At 47.7% G+C, this 23,432-nt stretch overlaps 1 protein-coding gene across 1 annotated transcript in view; it reads left to right on the plus strand.

The window, feature by feature from the left end:
- NDC1 (NDC1 transmembrane nucleoporin) overlaps positions 1–23,432 on the plus strand; it is a 367,243-nt gene that overhangs the window by 61,119 nt on the left and 282,692 nt on the right. The window contains exons 3-4 of the mRNA XM_069642162.1: positions 11,589–11,690; positions 12,351–12,525. Coding sequence (XP_069498263.1) covers positions 11,589–11,690; positions 12,351–12,525 — 277 coding nt within the window. The remainder of the gene's footprint in view (positions 1–11,588; positions 11,691–12,350; positions 12,526–23,432) is intronic.

A 23,432-nucleotide genomic window follows, 5' to 3' on the forward strand; every position in this document is an offset into this window, starting at 1 on the left:
GATGGAGAGCTTTAGGAAGTAATGCTATTTTGATTGCATTAATTCTACCCCACACATTGAAGTTAGAATGACTCATTTATTAATTACCTATTTCATATCAGTTACCACCTTTATTGACAACCTCAATTTTTTTTGAAAATCCTGAACCAATGTAATTCCTAAATACTTCACACTATCGTAAGACTATTTACAACTCCAATCACGAAAGTCAGTTCTGAGACCTCTATAAGACAGCAAAAATATCTGTTTTAGACTTATTCTTTGTCCCACAACTTCCCCACTTCATCAAAAATCTCTATTCAAGCAGGCCCACATTCTCGCTTGTTCAAAAGAGTAGCAACAAAGTCATCCGCATAGACCAAATCTCTATTGTCTAAAGATCCAATCCCCAGTCCATCGAGACTTGGACCCTGTCGTATGAGCACAATCAAAGGTTCTAGAGTATTGTTAAATAAAATGGACTGCCCTGCCTTGTACCACCTATATAATTTAAATTCCTTACAGTACGCCACTAACCCAAATGTTTTCTTGCACTCCTTTATTCACATAACGTACCATTCTCAAAGTATCTATGAAGCCTATCTTGTGTAATGTAAATTCCAGAAAGGTCTAGTTAACACGATACAATGCTTTCGCAGAATACAAAAAAATCAAAGCTGCGTTGTGGCTGCCATTAATTTATGTCCAAGTATATTAACCGTCCCAATGTTGTCATACCCATATGACTAATGAACCCCGCCTGCAATGCATGCATCACATCTCTAATGTACAAACTCGTACATTTTCATGTCCACATTCAGAAGTGAAATTGGACGATCATTTTCACACTGAGTGATCTCTTCCAGGTTTGGGGATAAGAGTAATTCTAGCTTCCTTCATCATAGGACACAATTCCCCTCTGTTAAATAGCCCATTGTACAAATCACATAGGTTTGGTGATGGGCGCTGATAGAACTCATAGCTGTTGATAGCTCATTCATGCCTCTCCATCAACTCTATTCACCTTTGATTTACTACCTGCCATTTTGTGGCACCTAGGCCTTTCTCCCACTGTACATGAAATTCTATTTTAGGTGTTTCTAATCTTGTGCCTGTTACTTTGCGACAACCGGATCATTCCACAACCAACCAGAAAAGTCACCTTTAGGTGTCCTGATTTAGTGCCTGGCATATATGTATTACCTAGGGCTTTCCAACACTATGGTAGTCAGCACTATGGGCGTCCAGATTTAGTGCCTGCCACAGTTACCTACTCCCTCCATCTAGGAAACCTCCAGCGGGATGCCTCTCATTGATTACCTGCCATCCATGTTACTTAAGCCTCCCTCCCAATATCCATCACTGACTACTTGACTCACGGCCAAAACTAGGTGTCTACCTGACTCACTGAGCATGTACCTTGAAAACTAGACCTCTCTCACTCTGTCAAAGATCCCAAACTTCAAGGGTACCTTGTAACAGTAAACCACTAGCTGAAATTAGCTTTCGTACACATCTAGGAATCTCAATCCAGGTGGACATCACCACTGAATACCATCCTAAATACTAGGCCTGTGCCCTCACTAAGATCACTTGGCGATCGCCAAACCCTACAACCACAAACGGATAGCTACCAAGTGATACAGGAAAACTTTGTCACCCCATCCTCAGCAAAATCCCCTTACGCTTTGTACCACGCCTAAACAGGGCACCCGACTAGAGTTAGTCTGAAAAAGAAACCTACTAATCGGACAGACACCATCAAAGGGTCCAACGAAGAACTGGACGCCGCCAAAGAGAATCTGAACAAGGACCAATCTCCTCGGACCCACACCTTCAACCGCTGCAAATGGAAGTCGCCACTACCATAGACCGCACCCCAACAAATGCAACCAATAGAACCACCATCACAAGAGAAACATCACTATACCTTACTCCATACCTCGCAACAAGCACAGGGCCACACACCTCCAATGACACTTTAATGCCCATACAAGCAAAGAACCATCTGGAGTCCCAAAATAAAAGAGAATCTAAGGAAAAGATGGCATGATAACACCACCTTCACTCCATATATAACAAGAACACAAGCATGATGCCAAGAACTGAATCTAAACAAGGACGAAGCCGAAGCACACATCAACCCAGCTATCAAATTAAGAGACTTACTCAACGATTAAGCAACCTCCACCGAACCTCAACCATTCGGACACATTACCACAAACGCCTCAATGGAACACCAAAATGTCAGGGACCATTAAACAAGTCTAAGCACACCAAGATCCACTGCAACCCCATTCTCGCACACAGGTGTTGCCTGTTTTGCTAGATTCTTCTACCCTGCTCCCCCCTCACCCTACTCAAGCCTACTTCTGCAGGAGTCTGTCCTGATACATTCTGGTTTCACCGTCTTGTGGACAATGCTGGATTTGACTTTTATGGACTTCATTCATGGTGCGTCACCCTTTCTCAACTCTCATGCTGAACTTCTTTTGCATCTTGTACTCATGGTGGCCCTGAATTATGCTGTTCCCATCTTCATCTTGTATCCTGGCTTGCAGCATTATGTGTTACTACTGACTTCTGCAATTGTATTCACTCTCCCCTCTTGCTTCTCCACTCTTTTGACTAACTCTGTTCTCTCCTCCTTTCCCTTCTCCCTTTTCCTATCTCCTCCCCTTACTTTCTTCTATGCACTTACTCTATCAGAATTGTCCCTGGACCTAGCATGATAGCAACCTCATCTGTCGCCTCTTCCCTCCCCTTACTGTTTTTTTCCTCCCCAAACCCCTCCAGCACTATCTGAAATGTCGTCGGGCCAATATGATAGTTGCTTGTTTTGTTCCTCCCCTACCTCTCTGCACCCCTCTCCCTCACCTCTTGTTTTTTTTCCGGCTCTACCAGAAATGTCGTCAGGCCTAGTACGGTAGTCGCCTGTCTGTTTCCATTTCCTTCCCACTCTTCCCCCTCTTCCTTATCTATGTTTTAGCTCTTGCACTATCTGAAATGTCGTCAGGCCGAGTACGATAGTTAATTTCACATCCTTACTGTTCATGGCCTGTAAGAATGTCAGTTTTTTTCCCTTGTTCCCTCCCTTGCCTTGAAGCGCTTTGAAACACATTGTGTATAGGCGCTATATAAATTATCATATCAATCAACACTAGGTATATGCCCAAACATGCCATCGAAATCTATTCACAACTGAAACATGGCTAGATGACCACTACAAAATCACACTGCACAATTGCCTTCCTGAAAACCTCCAAGTGCGACCTAGGCAATTCTTGTTTGCCTCTTGACGATGTTTATCACTAACTTGACTCTTGGTAATGCTAATTTAATTATTCTCAGCCCCTTGTTCTGAAACCTTTCATCTGCTCAACATTTTTTAGCTTTCTTTCATATAATTGACATGCCCTGGGGTCTCCTTGCATTTGAGCAGACTCACTGTTTTCCAGTCGCGTGTCTGTCGGTATGGCGCTGGAGAACCTCCTTCGCGCCACCATCCATGACCTCAGGTTCCCTTTTAAAGGACTTTGCTTCACCCTGCTGCCTTCCCTGGAGCACCGGTAAGCACTGTCATTTCACTCCTATAGCTGTGAACGCCCAGGGAGCTTCTCTATGCTCCCGGTGTCTCTGCAGCGTTCCAGAATGCCAGTACTGCTTCTTCCGGCTCACCTGCGTGTCTCGACCTGGCTTTGCCTCGATTCCTGCCCCTATGCTGAGGCAGCTTCTCTGGGTCACTGCCTCGTCCTGTGACCCACCGTGTTTCCCAGACGAAACCGAAGTCCCTCTCGCCTTTTGTGTCCTCCATTTAAAGTTCCCGGCACCAATTAATGCTTCAGAAAGCCTAGACCGCTTCTTGTCAAACTAAGTCTTTCTTCAGTGTTTGATGCCTCTTCCTCATCCCACTGCCTAAGCAATGTTTGTGTATGTAATATTAAATAAGGATAGGATGGTATGGCTCTAGTGTCTTCCTCGTCCCAGTACCTGACTAGTGTTTGTTGGGAGATGCCCTATGTGAAAATAAACCACAAATGCCTGGGAAAATGTCTGAATCATCGGAGAATGGAAATGGGGAATACTGCGCTTCACTCAAGGGTGCCTTATCCCCACTCCACAAGTTTCCACCCAGGTGACCCTTCCTAGCATATCCACCCCCAGGGTCATGATCCAAGAGTGATGGCCTTTAACTGGCCCCCTGGGGGGAGAATATATATTGGAGAAAGAAGCGAGGACACCCTCAGATTCCTCACAGCGCCCTAATAAAGCGCCATTAATGGCTACAATGTACTTGTATACACCTCTCCACTGACCACAGGCATGGCCAACTACACACATCAGTTTACAGCAAGGAATTCAACACATTTCGGTCGTGCTGTGCACATATAACGCCCTGCATACATAAACTACACCTTACACCTTTGACAGCAGAATGCAGCGCAGACCTACAGTACATTTGGGCACGCTGAATGTATACCGAGTCTGACTTCACCCCTACTCCACTCCGAATCCATCCACATGCCTGACAGCATGTGTTGCTCCTCTACCAGAGTCTGACCAGCCCTGTTAAGTCTTTTTTTGGCCAAATGCACACCTATATCATAATCTTGCTCCATGACCTCCAACACTCTGGACATCAGTTCCCCAAGGGCGTTCCCACTAAACTAATGGCGTCTACCTTGTTAGCTCCTTGTGATCTGTTTGACATTGCTATAATGGGGAGAAGCTCACAGCTGGGTGGATTTGGTGGTGAACGTAGTACAGGAGTCCTGTAGTTGGGGCGCCAGCTGGCCAGTGGTTTTGGCGTGCAGTCAATCAGCGCCCGGTATTGCAGGTATTTGCCCCAGCCAGTTAATAGTGGTCAGCGCAGGGTTGGGCAGTGGTAGTGGGTGCGCTGTGAAGAAGGGCTGGCCAGGGGGGCTGTATGATAGTGGGGTCAGCAGGTGCTCCGTGACATCCGTTGGCACCGTGGGTGGAGATAGCTGGGGGGAGTCATGTGGGCTCCTGTGAAGTCAGTATCGCATTAGGTGATATTTAGAATCTTTGGGCAAAATGCAGTGGATGGGGTGAGTGTGGGGGGAGCCCACAGGGCGAAGAGATGTTGCTGCAGGCGCTGATGGAGCAGGGTGCCTTGCCTTCACCCCTCGTGGTGTACTGTGCAGTCCCAGCTCCCCTGTGGCAGGTTCCCCTCAAGTAGAGGGGAGATGCCTTCTGGTGTGGGGAAACAGCCGCGTGGAATGGCTGACTGAGCTTCAGCTGCATCCCCCCTCCCCCCCAGACTCCTTTTTTTTTTTTATTTATTTTTATTTTTTTTATAAATCCTAGTGCTCCCAGCCTGAGGGAGAGCCGGGGAGACCGCTTTGCCCCCTTGCTTCCCGCCGCCTCCACTGGCGCCGGGGCCCGAGTGCAGCTGCCGTCACTGAGCAGATCTGGAGTTTAGGACTCAGCCCACGGGGGAGCAACGCTGGGGCAGGACGCCGGGCCGCAGCCAGCATTGCCTTGATGATCCAGGGCCCAGGCACGGGCCGCCGCAGACCGCTGCCGTGCCCAGGGGGGGGCGGTAAGTATTGCTGGGGTGGAGGGTGAGGCGGAGCGAGCCGCAGCAGCCTCGAAGATGAAGCCGGGCCTTGCGGGAGCTCCGTTGAGGCAGCAGCGCACCAACACACCCCCCGGGGGCACTCACAGTTGCCGCCTGCCCTCGGCAGGGCCCGCGGCGGCAGGTCGTAGGGAGCCCCAGCTGGTGTCCTAAGGCGCAGTGCGGTCCTTCGTCCCATGGCAGCAGCACGTCGGGAGGCCCGTCCGCGTGTTCCTCTCTGGTTCGGTGGCGTGACCGGGCCACCAAGCACCCCGGCCCTCCGAGGTTTCAGGAGGCAGGTCCAGCGGGTGCACAGGGCCGGCCGGCGTGGTCGGTTGTATCTCGGCCGCGGCTGAACCGTGGGCAGCGTTTCTTTTTTTTTTTTTTTTTTATAGTGTGCCCCGTGGTTAGGGGAACTGTCCGGTGTGGTTCTTGGGGGTAAAAATGAGCGGATTCCGCCGTTGTTTGCAGATGGAAATCTGTGGGTCGCGGAGCTCTGTAGCTAGGCGGCCATCTTGTCGGCTGCTCAACAGCGCCCCCCACTGCTCTGCCATTCTACCAAAACTTTGGGTATTACAGATGTTTACTTAGAGTTGGGGCCTGTATACCAAGGGATAGTTTTATAGTCTCACCTGCTGGTAGACTTGAGGAAAACTCCCCTCACACTCCCCTCTATAACTTTTCTCCCTATCTGTACTCTAATGCAATAGCTTCAGCTTCTAGGTGGCAGAGCCACCTAATAGCCGAAACTCAAAATGGTACTCTGTGATTCTATTCACTTTTGAGCACATAACAATATTTTAGTTTCTAAAATGACCCTACATCGGCTAATGTATTCAACATGAATGATTTCCTGGTGTTTAACTGTGCAGTTTTCTTTAGCTTTCCGAGTTCCAATGTGGCAAAATACCACTTTAAATGCCAACAGACAGTTTTATTTTATTAAGGTTTTCTTCGTATTGTAAATGTTATAATTCTGCAGGATCCAATTTGTGCAATTCCTGTGGAAAAATCTGTGCCATTTGTCGGATGATCTCTCAAGGGAGCAGGTACAAATGTCTGCGATGATTCAAACACACCAGTTTCCTTTCTCTGTTTTCTCCTGCAGGGTGGTTATCAGGTACAGTACAAACCGTTAATACCCAATGAGAGAATGTACATGCATTATTTTTTTTTTTAAATAAAAATGTAATCTTTACATGAGAACGCCAAAGGAAAAATCACACTTTCAGGAAAGTGAACTTTGTAAAACAAAAGCTGGCACAATGAATTTGGTAAGAAGAAATAGTTTTAGTTCTTTTACAGCTCATTAGCAGACCTTTCTAGAAAAGAAAATGCAGTAACATGCATGTAAAATGTGTTCGTATCTAGGCCACGAAGTTCAGAGAGCTCGAGGGAGACCAGTAATGCATATTTGAAGCGGTTATTGCTGGAAACTGTTACCTTTGTGTAAAATTGACCCATGGATCACTTTATGGAGTTTTGATGGATTGTTTCCTTGTATCCCAGAGGAGACCCTCAGTAGATAAGGAAAGACCCACTAGCAACACTAGAGAGCCAGGAGATCAATACACTGGGTCTGAAAAAGAAATTCCTGCAGCATGTGGTTGGGGTTTTTTCCTGAGAGTTTGGTATGCTTGTTACTCAGTGACCACTGAGGGTTCCAGCAATGGCACACTGGTGCAGGAGAGATCTTAAGACCCTTGGGAAATTATTATACATGATATTTTGATTTCCGGGACGAGGGTCAGAGCCAGAACAGGTGGTTTGGCTGCAGTTACTGGTAGCCGTTGATGCTGAGTACCCACGTCGTCATTGGGCACAGGATTAAGCTTTTGAGGTTGGGGTTGGCTTGGGGGAGTGGGGGGGGGGGAACAACAAGGAAGAGCGGATATTGAAGAAAGGTCAGTCGTACTGGAAAGGAGTCTGCCACACAAGGACCGGGAAGGGGACTTCAGTGGTGAGGAGGAAGAGGAGCTTCTTGGCACCGTCTATGGATGCTGGTGCAAAGCTCTGGGCCTTCCTTTAACAGCCAGCATTCCAGGAGTTTCACGTGGGAAAAGGGGTTTTCTCTTAACCACGTTCAGGGGACATGCATCCATTATGAATGTGCACTGCATCCCAGTCTGAACTGGTTTCGGGCTGATTACAGCCCCAGTCCTAGGATGCAGGTGCCCAGCAACCCAAGATGGCCACTTCCTCGAACATCCGCAAAGAGTGACAATGGATAGTATCTCTTTGAGGCAAGCAAAGAAAACCTCCAATTTGGGGACTGCAGGAGATTTTTTAAAGAAAAGGATCCATCCAAGGAATATGGGTTCCACCAGAAAAATCGGCAAGAAAGACATCCCACAAGCGCCGAGATCCCTATACTAGCTATCATTAAAGAAAGGCATTGATTTCAAAACAATTTGCTTGCTCACAGAGCAATTCATGGCCAAGGGCCAGAATTCCTGCTAGAAAAAAAATCACCATTACAGACCATTAAGAACCCGGAGGTTTAGCAATGTCATATGTCTTCAACCCAACAATATTCAAAAAGGAAATCTGGGGTATATCACCCTTTTCAAACCTCCCCAAGGGAATATGCACAATAGAGGAACGTACCTTCAAGGCAAGCACCAAAAACATGTCTTTGATTTGCCCACTTAACTCGTGAAATCATGGTCAAAGAAAACCATGCAGCTTTAATGTAAAGGGCTACAGCATGACGTACCAGGTCTTTTCTTGGGATTCCGGGGTCACGTGATCCAAGCAGATTGGTGCACCACTGAAAGATACCTAAAATCGTTAACCACCGTATGATAGGTTGCAACGGTTTCACATGCGTTCATCGCAGCAATTTTTGCTGCAGCTGTTTCACTGTGGTGTTTTCACTCTGAGCATTTTTAAGGTAGAGGGGTGTCTTCTCCTAAATGCCCCGTCACCTCACCTACCACCCCCAAAATCCCTACACAAACTTACTTTAAGAATTGCCAAAATTGTGGGGATGAAAACACAGTAACCGCACGCAATAATGTTTGGACTCCTATATTCCGGTACGAGGATCAGGTTCATCCCGACACACTAAACAAACTAACTCTCCATACTTCTGCAAACGCAACATCCATCTGCCACCCATGGCAAACACAACACCCTAAACCCACACCGAAGCCAAACTGTAAAACTCCACATCTCACTATTCCATGTTTCGTAACCCATATTCCGCCCCGGATATGCAGTGTACTGCCTTGCCGGTCCGGGATGTCAGGTTCTGTCGAAGGAGTCAAATATCCATGCTAATGCTGCCCATCTTCTGCTCTATGGAGGCGCGCAAATTAGCTATCACGGTCATGACGTCCTTCAGAGATATTGTGCTTTCTGTATCTGCCATGGTATCTGTTATTATTCCGCCGAGAAGATCGTGGCAGGTGTGGTATACTGGTCAATTTTACATTGTTTGGTCACCTTTTTAGATTTCTCTGCCCAGGGTAGGCATGGTTGGCGGTGGGTCAAAGTGAGATGTCTCTCTTCCCAGATAGATGTGGGGGGTCGCTGCTGCAGTGTTTGTTTCTGTTCTGGGCATGTGCCAGTATGTAGGACAGTTCTGTGTTGGCCGTTTTCGGCAGGTGGTGATCACTCGTTTCTCATTGTGAGAGTGACAGGCTACATCGTTTTCAACCAGGTCTGGGATGTTCGGTGTGGCGTCGCTTCGTATAGGCCCGAGGGGGGTCTTACTCCCTAATTATTGTGACCTTTCCGTCACTAACAATAGTAATGGCTTGGATAGATCTGCGCGGTTGCCTTAGAGTGTGTAGTGAGTTGAGGGTGTGAACCGCTGATTGCAGTTTCTCGTGCGCCCAGCCGTGGGTTCAGTTTCACCAGCGGTTTCTTTCAGCTTCCTAGCCTCTGTCTTTCATTCTCTGTGTGGAAAGGGTTTTCGCAAAGGTATTCTGGGCTTCAGACCTTAACAGGGTTGTGCCGGATACTGTATTTCTTGTGCCCTCACCGTCCAGATGGTAGGGTGGGGGACCTAGCCGTGCACCTTCTCCCCACCTTTAGGATGTCAAGAGGCCAAGTTGTAGCCACCCCATCAGTCCGTGTGGAGCGCTCAAGCTGCCCATGGGATTCCAGCAGAGGGAGAAGGAGGGCGAGAGGAGCTTCTGTTTCTGGGTTGGCTGCTCCAGTTGGTTTCTAGCTGGAAATTTGGTGTCCCAGTTGGCTCCCCTCACTCCCATCTGTGCCTGCCTGGTTCATCTGGTCAGGCTCCACTGCACATAGGTTCTTTCCCGCTCCAGATAGGTTTACAGTTGTCGTGGTCGGTGCGCAGGGCCCCAAAACCCGTTGAAATAAAGTCCCAGACCTAGTGACTCCACCTATGGGTATGACAGGGTCTCAGTCACGTGGCCTATATTACAGTGGTGGGGTCGTTGGAGATATCGCTGGCTCTGTAGCGCTTATCGACTGTTGATTCGATGTTGGTGCCAATCTCTGATGTGTGCCTGATGGTCCCACTGTGTGCCCCCACATCTCACTATTAACTCACAGCACATTCAATTCACTCGTATGCCACAGGATTTCAAGGCCTCCCCTACGGACTCCAGTGCAGGCACACCTACCGACCCATACCACCTTGAAGCAAAACCGCTCACTGTGTGGAACTGAAACTACCAACACAACAGCAAAAGCACTTGTGCATTCTCCCTCTCCTCCCACTAAAACCTGATCCCTTCCTCTTGTTTCAGATTTGCTTAAAAGCCTGGGGAGTATGCCAGCGATGCGCAGGTATAAATCCTATGAAAGTAAGATAAGGAACTATTTTACATGGGTGTAAAAATCCACCACTAGCTTAGCCACATTACCAACGGACAGAGTACCCTCACTGGGATACTATGGAGCACCTTTGGTTTACCTGTGCCTTAGGGAGTCATAAGTACACTTAAGGTAGAGCATATAAAAACAGAGCCACGTTGTCTGCCTTTGGAGTGAGCCTTTCTTTGAGAAAGACTAAGCCCAAAACCCTGAAAATGTACAGGGCGGAGGGGGGCTACCAAATGTGGTTAAAAGTGGGCTTTCTTTCTAAACTAATGAATGCCAGTTCACTGCACACCAGTTTGCACTCTAAAAGGGAAAATTATCACTTGTCTGGGACTATATGTTGTGGCTTTAGTATGTATGTTAACAGCTACTGGACTTTTAGGCATGCAGTTAACAGCTAGAGGAAATGGAAGGATGGTAGTGGGGTCCCTGATCTAAAGTGTATGATGTACTAGGGAGCCCTGTCCAGTGGCGGCCAGAAAATGGGACTGCAACCACCAGCGTTTATATATTTTTTTTTTTTTACGCAGTGGTTCCAGGGATCCAAAGAAAGATTTGATAACCTGGAGCTAAAAGCAGCTGCTGAAATCCAATTGTAAACAACAATGACATCTGTGAAACTTGTAGCAAATAGATGGGGTGCTGCAAACCTGACTTTAACCCGAAATGCAGTCTAAAGATTTGTTTGGTCCATTAAGACATCCATTATCTTTAAACTGTCTTTGAACAGTTTCCTAATGCATTTTCATAGTTTTACAAACATGCTGAGTCCGTGTTAGGTATATTTGTGTGACACCAGTTGGCCTAGGGAGTAAAAAGGAGCTTCCGGTAGCGGTGTGTATGCTGACTAAGGGACTCCAGACTACACCTAGGAGCTAAATAGTTGACATTTTGATTTTCTGTAGTCCCAAAAGGCATCTCAACATGCTGAGTAGATGGGTATTGGAAAGGCAGGGAATTGTTCTACTACAAGTTATCCGTCATAATAAAGGATCATATGAATCGAAACAAGGAAAATATTTACGCTGGCCAAGATAGATTTAAACAATACCTCACTGATTAACCTTTTAATTGCATGCATGGGAAATTAAATTATTAATAAGCTTATTGATGTCCAACATGTTCTTGTGCTTATGGCACCGGAGTAAACATTGGGCAGACATTGTTTTAGTCTTTATGTACAATGTATTTTCAAAATAATGTGGACGTTTAATCTGATTAAAATTTCTTTCAGATTCTCTTGGTGATTTAGGGAGTTCCTATACCTTGTTTTGTATGCTGCTGATGTCTGCGGCGATTGTGATCATAAGTGTCTTCAATTTGGAATTTTATACTGGTGAGTTGTGGACATTTTAAGGCGCAATTGGTTCGTCCCTATTTTTCTGCTGTATATTACGAAATTTGGCAAGTGTTCTGCAAAGTGCACCCCTCAATGTTTATGATCTAGTGGCGTCTACAGTCTTGCAGTTTAGAATGGCCTTTTAACCTGTGTTTTCTGAAAAAGGCTAATGTTGCATGATCGTCTCAAGTGTTCATGTTATAGCCCCTCTTGCTGCTCTTAATTGTCAATCTAGCTTTAGAAATGCTGAATTCATGCTTTGGGATGGGGCATTCTATGCTTACTGTTTGCAGGGGCTGTGTGCTTTGTTTAGATGCTTATTATTTTTCAATTCTGATTAAAAGAAATGTGTCCCCAGAACACCTTGGAAATGTTTGTATGGTGGAGATGGCAATAATCAGTATTTTGGTACATTGAAACATACAATAGTTCACAATCCTAGTATGAAAGTGACGGATCCTACTGTTTTAATTTGTATTTTACTTTAAGTATTAAGTATGTGTTCTGAAGAAACCTAAAATGGTTAGTACAGAAAATGAGTCTGCTAATCTTTCATCTGCACTTCCTGGCTGGCATTTATTTTAAACGATTGAGGGGCAATGGTTTAAACTGATTTATGAAATGGTTCTGTTTAACACAATTGTTTTATGCTTGCAGTCGTTCCTTCGATTCCTTGCTCTCGATTTGCTTTGATCGGAAAAGTGATTCACCCACGACAGGTCGTCCACTCCATCGTTCATGCTATGATGGGAATGCTGCTAGCTTGGTGTGCCGCGGTCCTGACTAAGGGCCAGTACCAATACTTGGCTGTGCCATGTACTGCTACAGAAAGGTATCTTTTCAAACTTTCTTCTTTCCTCACCTTTGAGCTGTGTTCATTTCTGTTTCATCTCCTGAAACTGTTGTTCGCACATACCATTATACATTCCTCACGTAGGTCCTTTCTCCCCAATTCCCCCCCCCCCGTCCCCACCCCATCGTTTAATAAGTTTTTTCCCTGGTTGTGTAGCTCGTTTGAGTCCTCATGCCCAGTTGTTTTTGGAATCCTACTGCCAGTTGCCAAACTGTTGCCAGATTAGAATATCTTTAAAACTGGTGTCTAAATTTGTGAGCAAGCTTCGGTCACAGGTTTGAATTATGGCTGGTGTGATGAAGGGTGAACAGAACACTTTAGTCTGAACTGAGGAATAAGACTTCTTTTTTAACCAGTTGGGTTCTGTGAACTTATTTTATTTGTAATGCGTTGAAAACCTAGAGAGGCGCCTAATGTCCAAAACAAAATCCATAAATCGGATAATGAACACTACAAAAGTAAGAAAGAACAATCCCCGCTGGGAGTGACTCCCCTCTCTAGGACTAGGACTCTAGTCCGATGAGGACCTCCCTGACCATACTATATTGTCCGCCTACATGGTACTTGAAAATGTTTTGACTACAACGACCAGTGATCCTCCTCCCACCATGTTTGCTTTGGGTAATGCTGGGTTTCATCTGAACGTGCCCGTCAAGGAAGGACACACCCTTTTCGATTGTGATGATTTACTTAAACACAGGAAGAAATGGGAATGGGAGACTGGAGGGCGGAGAGTCCTAGCTGCGCAGAGACAAGTCTCTGTTCAGACGATATCCTGGAGTGGCGGAGCCAGTGGTCAAAGCGAGCGGGAGCGGCTGGAGCAGCGCTCCTCTACTTTTTTAAATTACATTTTACAGCTCCTATACTTTTATTTTAAAAAGAAACCGTTCCGGAACTGTTTTGTTTTAAAATAACAGTGTAGGAAGAAGTTGAGACTTGCACTTTCAGTGCACTACACTGAACGTTCCCTTAAACAGGTGCATGTGTTTGATGGGGTTTGGGTGCTGGCTGGCAGGGAATATAGCTCCACTACTTTTCGTGCACTTCGACCACTGGGCGGAGCCATGTCGAGATGTAAAGCCAGCAGTAGCAAGACCCGCTAGCTGGAGGCTGAGAGGCTTTCAAACTACCTGAACAATTGGGCCAGTCAGGAGAGCAACGGAGACAGAAAGTGAACAGTGTTCCCTTGTGGCAAAACCACTAGAACACATTGGTGGGCCTGGCGCCCGGCAACCAACGCTGAGACCAGGAGGAACGACTGAGCACGGGTGTCCCGGAGCTCTAGCCTGCAATTGCCTTTGCAGACTAGACTAGAACCAAGAGGGAAGCAGATGCCCCCAATGTGAGGATGCAGTGAATGCTACGGAACTCTGTTTGCAAGAGTGCCGAAAGCAACCACAGTATGGGAGCCTGAGAGAATGACACTTCTGCTTTATATCAAGGCTGGGGAAGCCCCAACAGTACAAACACTGAAGAGAAACGAACGTGCACACTCCTTATGCAAAAAGGAGTGAAAGGAATATTTGTGCTTTACATCAAGGCTGGGAAAGTCGGCAAAGTGTAGAGTGAAAGATACAAACACTGTATATCAAGGTAGGGGAAGCATCCAGCAGAATGGGAGCCTGCAATACCCGAGAGGACAGGTGCCCTATGGTTATTAGTTGGAACTAAAACCTATATACCTACCAAAGAGCTGCAGTATGTATGTGGGTGGGTGGGTGGAGAGGGAGGCAAAGTTGATACAGAGAAGTGTTTAAAAAGTATCCTGCAGGGATTTGATCACTGGTAAACTCTGAAAAGGAAAAGAAATCTACATTTTCCTCAAAGAGGGGGGAAGAGAAGGCAACACTGAGAATATTTTGTATTTTAACCCCACACAAAAACCCTATAAGATTGTGAACTGTGACAATATATTTCAAGCAACATTGAGACTGAGAAGAAGTCATCCACGGATTGGGCCAGGCAGAAGTCCGTCCTGATCCTGTTTTGCAAGCCTTGCTTTTTCCGTTTAGTTAATTATTCATGAGTGTTAGGGCTAGTTACCTACAATTTGGGCTCCAGACTTTGATTTTCACTACGACAAGCACCCTTTTGTTTTAGAAGGCAGGGAACTTCCCTCCTAGATGTAGGGTCAGTTAGACATTTTTATTTTCAATAAACACCCTTGAACATGGCATTGACTCATCCGATTCCTTCTGGTTTTTTTCCACATAATGCAAACCTCATTGGCGATGATCATGAAACTACTTGGCATGAAAGCATCCTGCATCTACATAATTCTACACAACACACACCTGGCTCACACTTTGGTGGTCTGAAATAGCTGGTGACTGGGACGATCTAGTAGTTTTTTTTTTTAAAATATATTTTTATTTTATATATAAACCAAACAACAATACAACTGAACATAGATAAACACATTTAACAACCAAAAAGCACTGCAATCCCCATCCCTCCCCCCTATGAGCCTGTATGGTGTTCGCCATCGGTATCCGCTGTGAACGGGGAGGCGTCATCGCTCTCAGATTCAATTGGAGCCGACCCCGTTCCAAACAGTTCAGCTATCAACAATTTCCATGCCGCGAGGGAGCACATTTCCTCCTCCTTTCCTGCAATGCTGGTATCCCGCCACACAGCCGTCTCGGCCTCCGCCCATTTTTGGAGATCCCTCCACCAGACCTCCATTCGTGGCTTATGACACTCCTTCCATCCCATGGCAATCCTACGTTTAGCAAGCACATAAGCCAAATCTTTCAATTTCTCGACATGTCTAAGTTTACGCGCTCTGGGATATCCCCCCAGTAAGCAGGCCCAGGCTGAATCCACTTTGAGCGTGACACCCTTTCCTGCCAGCTTCTGCGCCACTTCACCCCAATAGCCTGCAATTACTGGGCACGCCCAGAACATGTGTATCATGTCTGCATTCTCCTCGTTACACTTGGGGCACGCCTGGCGTCCAACATCCCGAAATTTGGATATTCTCAAGGGGGTCATGTATGCCCTGTGCGTTATATAAAGCTGTATTTGCTTAAACCTGGCGTTTCTCGATACTTTTTTATGATACACCAGGGCTCGCTCCCACAACCCATCTGCCATCGGGGCCCCCATCTCCGTTTCCCAGTCCAGTCTCAAGTGCACTAAATCGCTCCCAACCTTCGTCATCAACATCTCGTACAACCTAGAGACCTCATGCCCGCCCTCCGATGTGTCATATAGTATCTCCACCGTGGCGTCCGGTTCATCGGCCAGGGTAGTTTCGGGCCACCTATTCCGGATCTCCTGCACTATCCTGTGATATGTCATATATTGACCCCTGTGCAGTCCCGACCCTGCCTCTAATTCTTCGAACTCCAAGATGGTCCCATCAACCAACCCCACTGACTCCCAGTATATCCGGATGATTACTCTGAGCTGTCCATCTCCCTTCGCCAGTGCAACCAATGGGAACTGCGACACACACGGCAAAGAGTTACCCATCATCCGGCAGGCCCGTTTCCACATGTTCCGTCCCAAAGCTAGCATTCTAGGCCGCTCCCTCATGCATGCATTAGTCACCCAGATCACCTCTCGCAGATAAAAAGGGGAGCAATCCCTCCCAAACAGCCTGTGTTCAGGGGTCTCATATTGTAGCTGCGCTGCCACATAATAGGCCTCAAAGTTCGGCAGTTTGACTCCGCCCTTCTCGTAGAAGTTCTGCAACTTCCACAGCGCAACTCTGTTGCGCGTGCCGTGCCACAGGAATTCTCTGCAAACACTATGTAGCCTCACAAAAAACTTCCCAGGAATCATGTAGGGGATGTTGTTAAAATAATGCAGAAGCCTGGGCAGTACCACCATTTTAAGCATAGCTCCCCGGCCCATCATCGCCAGTGGCAATCTTTCCCAGAACCTCATGCATTTCTCGATCTTCCCCACAGCAAGTTCAGTGTTATGCTTGTGCTCTTCCACAGTCGTGTGATACACGTCAATTCCCAAGTATCTAAAGGATCTCGTCGCCCACGGGATCTGCAACACTGGCAACCTGTCTACCGGAGTCCCCACATAGCCCCCTAGCGGAAATAGAATGGATTTCTGGGGGTTTACCGCTATACCGGACAACCAGGCATACCTCCCCATCACCTCTAAGACGAACTGCAAATTTTCTTCTGGGTATCTTAGGTATAGCAGCATATCATCTGCATACAGGGATATAAGGTGACACTCTCCTCTTACATCGATGCTGACCGGGTCATATTGCTGCCGGAGGTAAATCGCTAAGGGTTCTAGGGCCAGGATGTACAACATTGGGGACCAGGGGCACCCCTGCCTAGTGCCTCTGCACAACTGCCATCTCTCCGACACCACTGCACCCGTGCGGACCCTGGCTAGTGGTGCACTGTATAACATCTCGACCCACCTAACGTAACCTGGTCCCATCCCGTACCATCTCAGAGCCGCCAGCAGCCAAGGCCACCGAACAGAGTCGAACGCTTTAACCGCGTCCAATGCCACTATCGCCATTTCGCTGTCATCACTACAGCCCCACTCGACCACCCTGTGGAGGCGTCTGTGGTTGTGAGTAATGTTCCTATTAGGGACATAGCCCGTCTGGTCAGGGTGGATCAACTTGCTGATCACTCTACGCATTCTAGTAGCCAGGACAGCTGTCAGGATCTTGCTATCTTGGTTCAGCATCGACAGGGGCCTGTAGGAGCCACAATCATGTCCCGGTTTATTTGGCTTGGGGAGCGGTATTATAATCGCCTCCCTAAGTGATTCCGGCAACCGTCCCATCTCGTACGCTTCGTTGAGCATTTCCAGCATGGGCGGGAGCACTTCCTCCGCATACACTTTATAAAATTCACTGGGGAACCCATCTGCCCCCGGGGCCTTGCTAGTGGGCAACTGTCTCACAATCTCCTTCAGCTCTTCCAGGGTGATCGGAGCCTCCAGCTCCTCTCGCTCCTCATCGCTGACCTTAGGCAAGCCTATATCTTCCAGCACTTCGTCTATTTCCTCCTGGCTGCCCCCTTCGCAATCTTCGTATAAGACCTTATAGTATTCCATGAATGCCCTGTTCACGCCTTCTTGGGTGTCTACCTCCTCCCCCCTTTCATTGGTTACCAATCTGATCGGGGATCGTGGGGTCTCGCTCTTGTACAGCCAAGCTAAGAGTCGGCCCGTTTTATCTCCCCCCGCATGCAATCTCTCGATATACTTTCTATAGTTCAAATTACAGAGCCTATCCCAATGGTCCGCACACTCCTGTTGCAATTTGGAGACCGCCTCCGCATCTGTCCCACCACCTTTCAACTCCTCCTCCAGCTCAGTCTCAGCTCTTTGCAGATCCGCCAGGACTCCCCCCATCAATCCCTTAGACTTCGCAATGGCGATCCCCCGCATTACGACCTTAAAGGCCTCCCATAAGGTGCCAGCCGACTTAACGCTCCCTTTATTCACCTCAAAATAAGCAGTTATCTCTTCCCTCATATCCTCTCTGAAGGCAGGGTCTTTGAGCGCCTCCGCCCTGAGGCGCCATGTTGGTATACGCGCTCGTGGGGAATACAGCTGCCATCGCATGACCAGGGGCGAGTGGTCAGAGAGGACTCTCGCCCTGTAGTCTATATGTTCGCACTCCGCGACTATGTCTGGCGTAGCGAAAAAGTAATCAAGCCTCGTGTGCAGTAGATGCGGAGCCGAATAGTGTGAGTATTGCCTCACGCCCGGGTGTTTCGCTCTCCACACATCTGCCAGGCCAAAATCCGCCAGCAGCGTCTGCAATACCTTAGCCGCCGGACTGGGCTTAGCCATCTTGTCATCCGACCTATCCTCCCTGGGATTCAACACGCAATTAAAGTCGCCACCCCATATCACCGTTCCACCCATCCCGACACTGAGCTTGGTGCACAGCGTCTTAAAATATGTTGCAGTTTCCTGGTTAGGCGCGTATGTGTTTACAATGCACACTACTTTGTTCTCTACCAGCCCCCTCACCATAACCAACCTCCCATCCTCCTCCACAACCTCCTCAATTAGCTTAAATGGGACGTGTGGCGCCACCCACACCAGCACTCCTCTGGCATAGGCGGAGTACGTTGATCCTACCACTGTTCCTTTCCACTTCCTCCCTACCAGCTCCAGTTTCTCTCGCTTTAGATGTGTCTCCTGTAGCAGGGCTACGTCTATCTTCTGCCTCTTAAGATACAACATGACTTTATTTCGCTTAAGATAACTGTTAAGCCCTCTAACGTTCCACGTTAATATCCTGAGGTCTCCCATGGCCTATCAGTAGTTTCCTCCCCCCATCCGAGGCAATCCCTCCCCACTTTGTGAACACCCAATCCCGGTTTCACCCCCAGGCTCATACAAAAACTAAAACTCCCCCCCCCCCCCCCCCCCCCCCCAAACTCCTACCCCAAACAACTGCCCAGCTCCATCCCTGGATCTCAGGCATCCCTGTGTTCGGTCCTCCTTGGAAAACCCAAATAGAGAACCCGACAGGGTGTCACCCCACTAACAGTGACTAAACTAAACACAAAAAGGGGTGTAAAGAGCGGCTTCTGGAGGCTCCTCTACTTCGCAACCATGTCCGTGCTCACGGACCACGTTTCATAACCACTGATGCACGCATGTTCTCCAGCGAGTTCAATGACTATATTCAAGTCCCAATGTTCGTGACCCGACCGGGCCTACAGCGTTACTTATCTCGTCTTTTATTTTCCAACGGCCGTCTGGACATCTGACTCCTGAGGGCAGTTTTGTGCATCCAACCACTCCATAGCATCCTCCGGGGTGACAAAGAACAGCAGCTTGCCCTGAAAGAAAACCTTCAGTTTGGCCGGATAGAGCAACATGTATTTAAGCCCCGCTTCCCGCAATCTCCTCTTCACCGATCCAAAGTTCATACGACTGCGCTGTACCTGCAGGGTGTAATCGGGATAGGCAGTTATGTTCGCCGCTCCTCGTTGTATTGTGCCTCCCTTACGGAAGTGTTCAAGGATCCTTTCTCGGTCCCGGTAATTAAGGATCTTGGCTATCACTGGCCTGGGCGGGTTTCCCGGCGGCGGCTTCCTAGTTAAGGCCCTGTGCGCTCTCTCAACCGCAAAACCCTGCGACAGGGTGCCTCCCGTGATCTCCTGCAGTAGCATGTTTTCGATAAATTCCGTTGGATTATGGCCCTCAGTTCCCTCCGGTAGGCCCACGATACGAATGTTGTTCCTCCGGGCGCGTCCTTCTGCCTCCTCCGCCCTACTTTCCAAATTGCCCACGCGTTGCACCAGGGCATGGAGTTCACGCTTATGCACAGCGCAGTCCGCTGCGGTAGGGCCCATTTCTTTCTCCAAAGTCTCCGTGCGCTCAGCCAGAGTACGCACGTCCTGCCTTAGGAGGTTCACGTCCTCCTGTACTGCCCCAACCTGGAGTTCCATTGCGGTCTTCAGTTCAGCCACAGCGAGCTGGAGCTTGGTCTCCCAGGTCGCTTTCAGGTCTGCGATTGCAGCGAGGACCTCCTGGTTCGCACCCCCGGCGGCCATTTCCTTGGCTTGCGTTTTATCTTTGCTTTTGGCTCCGTCTGGGCCGGGAGGCGTCTTAGCGTATTCGTCGAGCGTGGGCTGTTTGGTCTTCGTTCTCAGGGGCTTGTTAGACATGTCTCCCGTCCTACTATCCCCGCTCGGATCTAGGGCAGGGTGTCACAGTGCGCTCTTCGGGTGCCCCATCATTATCGCCACATCTCTGACACAAAGTTCCTTTGTCCTCCGGCTCCCCCGGCCATCTGGCTAAGCCAGGTCGCGTCTCACCCTTTGAAGCGCACTTTAGGCCATGAAGGGCCCGGGGCACAGTTCCAGGTCACACCGCACGCTCCGGTTACAAAGTATCTTCGGCCAGGCCCTGCTCCCTTGCCAGGTCCGCGCCGTCGGCCTCGCAGGACTGGGTGTCTTTAGTGACCACGATGCACCCGAGTCGTGCACCTTCCTCACCACCACGCTCCAGTGCGACCGTCAGGCTCCCAGATCAATCACTCCTTTGTTCCTTCGTTAGGCGGCGGCGGCCATTTTCTCGTTCATCGCACTCTCGCCTCCAGGTCTTCTTTTAGCTTCTTGTTGCGCTCTCCCAGTGCAGGCCCGTATCGAAACGTGTCCACACGTTCACCTGAGATTCATGTACGCAGTCATATCAGTCTCAGCCAAATTACATCGGTCCTTGCACGGTTTTCAGTCGGATAATGTACGGATCTTCGGGAGCCCCCGTACAGACACGTCCTTTCACATGGCTTCCTAGCCACGCCCCCGGGACGATCTAGTAGTTCTATTAAAAGTTTTTGTAATTCTTTATTTTTAATTTTGCATCAACATCATAAAGAGATCGATCCATCGCGCAACCCACCCTAGACAGCGTACAATACGTACTGGCAATCCATTTTTAGAGTTTGCAATTCTTATTCAGCTGCTGTAATCGAGTATTGCACTTTCAGAGCCAAGACCTCAGGTGGCTGGGCGTGTGGCGGCATAGTTTAAAAAAAATAAAAGCAGTTTCTACATCATGACAATTTGCAACATCATGCAACCATCCCTGAACACTGGAAGGACGGCCCTCCGCCCACCCAGTCCATGGCCACCCTTCCAGATGCCTCATCACCCACAGCAGGGATCTCGTACCGCACAGGAGAGTGAGGACAGGGTCCGGGTCCAGTTGTTCTACAATGAACAAAGCCTTTCTCCAAGACCGCAGCCCTGAAGCGGGAGACTGACGTGCGTTCCAAGGCCAAATGAAGAAACCCTGCCAGTGCAACCTCGCACCGGACAGAGGAGTCTGGTGTAGAAGAGAAATGCCTGTGAATCTTGCAAGACCAGGCGTCCTCTCCTCGAGATTGAATCACACTTTGCAATGACGCCCACGTGGGAGGCTGTTTGGGGAATAATGCACCCAGAAGTAAAAAAAAAAAATTTGAGCAGATTCCCCCACCACCTCCTTTGGGAAAAACTCATCTGTAAAAATACTAAAAAATAAAAAAATACCCAAATGTGAACATGCCCAGCTTTTCCAATCACTGAAGATGGGCTTGCTCCTCCGATACAGCCTGCCCTGCCACATGCCGTACAGAGAGGAGGGGGTGAATATAGTGTGCACACACTTAAGGATTCCAATCTGGTGTCGCACTGGACCAGGACACTTGGTTTTAGCCTGGAATGTGGTTCCCAATAGGAATGCTTTTTCTTGAATTTCAACAAATTCAAATTGAGCCGGTACCCGACCAGTCTCACATCCCCTTTTTTACAAATGACCCGGGGTCACAATGGACCATGAACCAGGCCGGCTGGTGAAAATACAATATTTTATTTATTTTAAAAATTCACAAAAACCACTCATTTTAATATTGGGAAATAATGGACAATGAAAATGAAAGCAATGCACTTGGTTAACCTTCTAGTAGAACATATCCAAAGCACAATTGAATAGGAGCACTTTTTAAATTAGGATAGATGGCACCCAAGTTAAGGTTTCCCCCTGCAATGTTCCCTCAACCCACAAATAATCGAATTCTGAGTGGATGGAATTTAGACGGACAGATTTTAAACCCTTTACTAAGACCTAAAATAACACTCGGATTTTGTCAAATAATTGTGTGTTTAATGGATATACTATCACAGTATTAGGGATGATATATCACTATCAACCATAAGGTAAGGTATCACAAAAGCATACAGTTCACAAAACAGATTGAAATTGAAAACCCAGTCCAGCTAAATTCACATGTGGAAATGTTGCAGTTTTTTTCTAGTTTGTAGTTTTAAATGTAAAAACGTTTTCTCCAAAAAACAGGTGAAAAACACTGAATTTGAATGTGGTTTTTGGGCTGGGGATTAGACGTGCATCATAGGGACAATGTAGAGGTGAAAGGAGGGGTATAGCTGGTGAATTGAGAGATTTGGAATGTAGAATGAGGTTTGTTTTTAGGAAAATAAAGCAATTAAAAATTAATCCGTTTTGAAAGAGGCACATTTTATATTGATAAAGAGGGACACAACGTAAGATCCAAGGTTGATTCACAACATCAACCTTGTCACCCCAGCGTACAACTTTATGTGGAATTTAGTTTGATTACTCAAAAGATGACTATAACACTATAAAACAAGAACGGGGTGCGCAGAGAATTAAAACCGTCTATGCAAGTTATCAGGGTATGGATAGGGTTGCTTAGAGTGGAACAAAGACAAAAGTCAAAATGGGGTAGAGTGTCATGGGATGTGGGCTACTCAGTCCACTTTTGAATCTGGGATTTTGGACAGTCAACCGGTTCTGGTCACAAGATTCTGGTCACCGAATAGCGGACCCCCTGGCAAAAGACAGCTGGGCAAAGGTCTGGCCACCTGATAATCAGGACAGCTTGATGGCAGGGTTGCAGCGGGCCTGCAGTTAGTGGGCAAAAAGCCAAGCTGGTTTCAGGATGCTTCCCAAAAGAATACCACAGCTTCTCCCATTGGGTATTGGGATTTTTAGTGGGTTTCAGGATTGAAACCTTGCTGGGATGGTCGGCAATGCTTTGGTCTTGCCGGGGTCGCTGTGTTAGAGGGCCACGTATCCAAGGAGATGACCTGCCTATGCGGTCCCAGCCTCGGCCCCTGCTGAATGTGCCTCTCTCTGTAAGAGGGCTCAGCCCAGCCGAAAGTCTGAGTATGTGAACTTTCTTTGTCTTGGTCAAAGTTTTCCAACCTAGGAATTATCAGCCTAGTGTCCTGGAAGTTTATGATGGTTCCCTTTTGGGGGAAGCCTTGGCTTTGCCAACAGGAGAAACATGTTCTGGAGCTTGCAAAATCCAGCCAATACATGTTAATTCTTTTATTTTCTGTTATTTTGTCCTGAATCAAAAACAAGCCTGTTGGATAAAACAATCCCCTAACTTTTTCACG

The sequence above is a fragment of the Ambystoma mexicanum genome, chromosome 1q, assembly GCF_040938575.1.
Source record: "Ambystoma mexicanum isolate Mex_15411 chromosome 1q, UKY_AmexF1_1, whole genome shotgun sequence".
NCBI classification, from domain to species: domain Eukaryota; kingdom Metazoa; phylum Chordata; class Amphibia; order Caudata; family Ambystomatidae; genus Ambystoma; species Ambystoma mexicanum.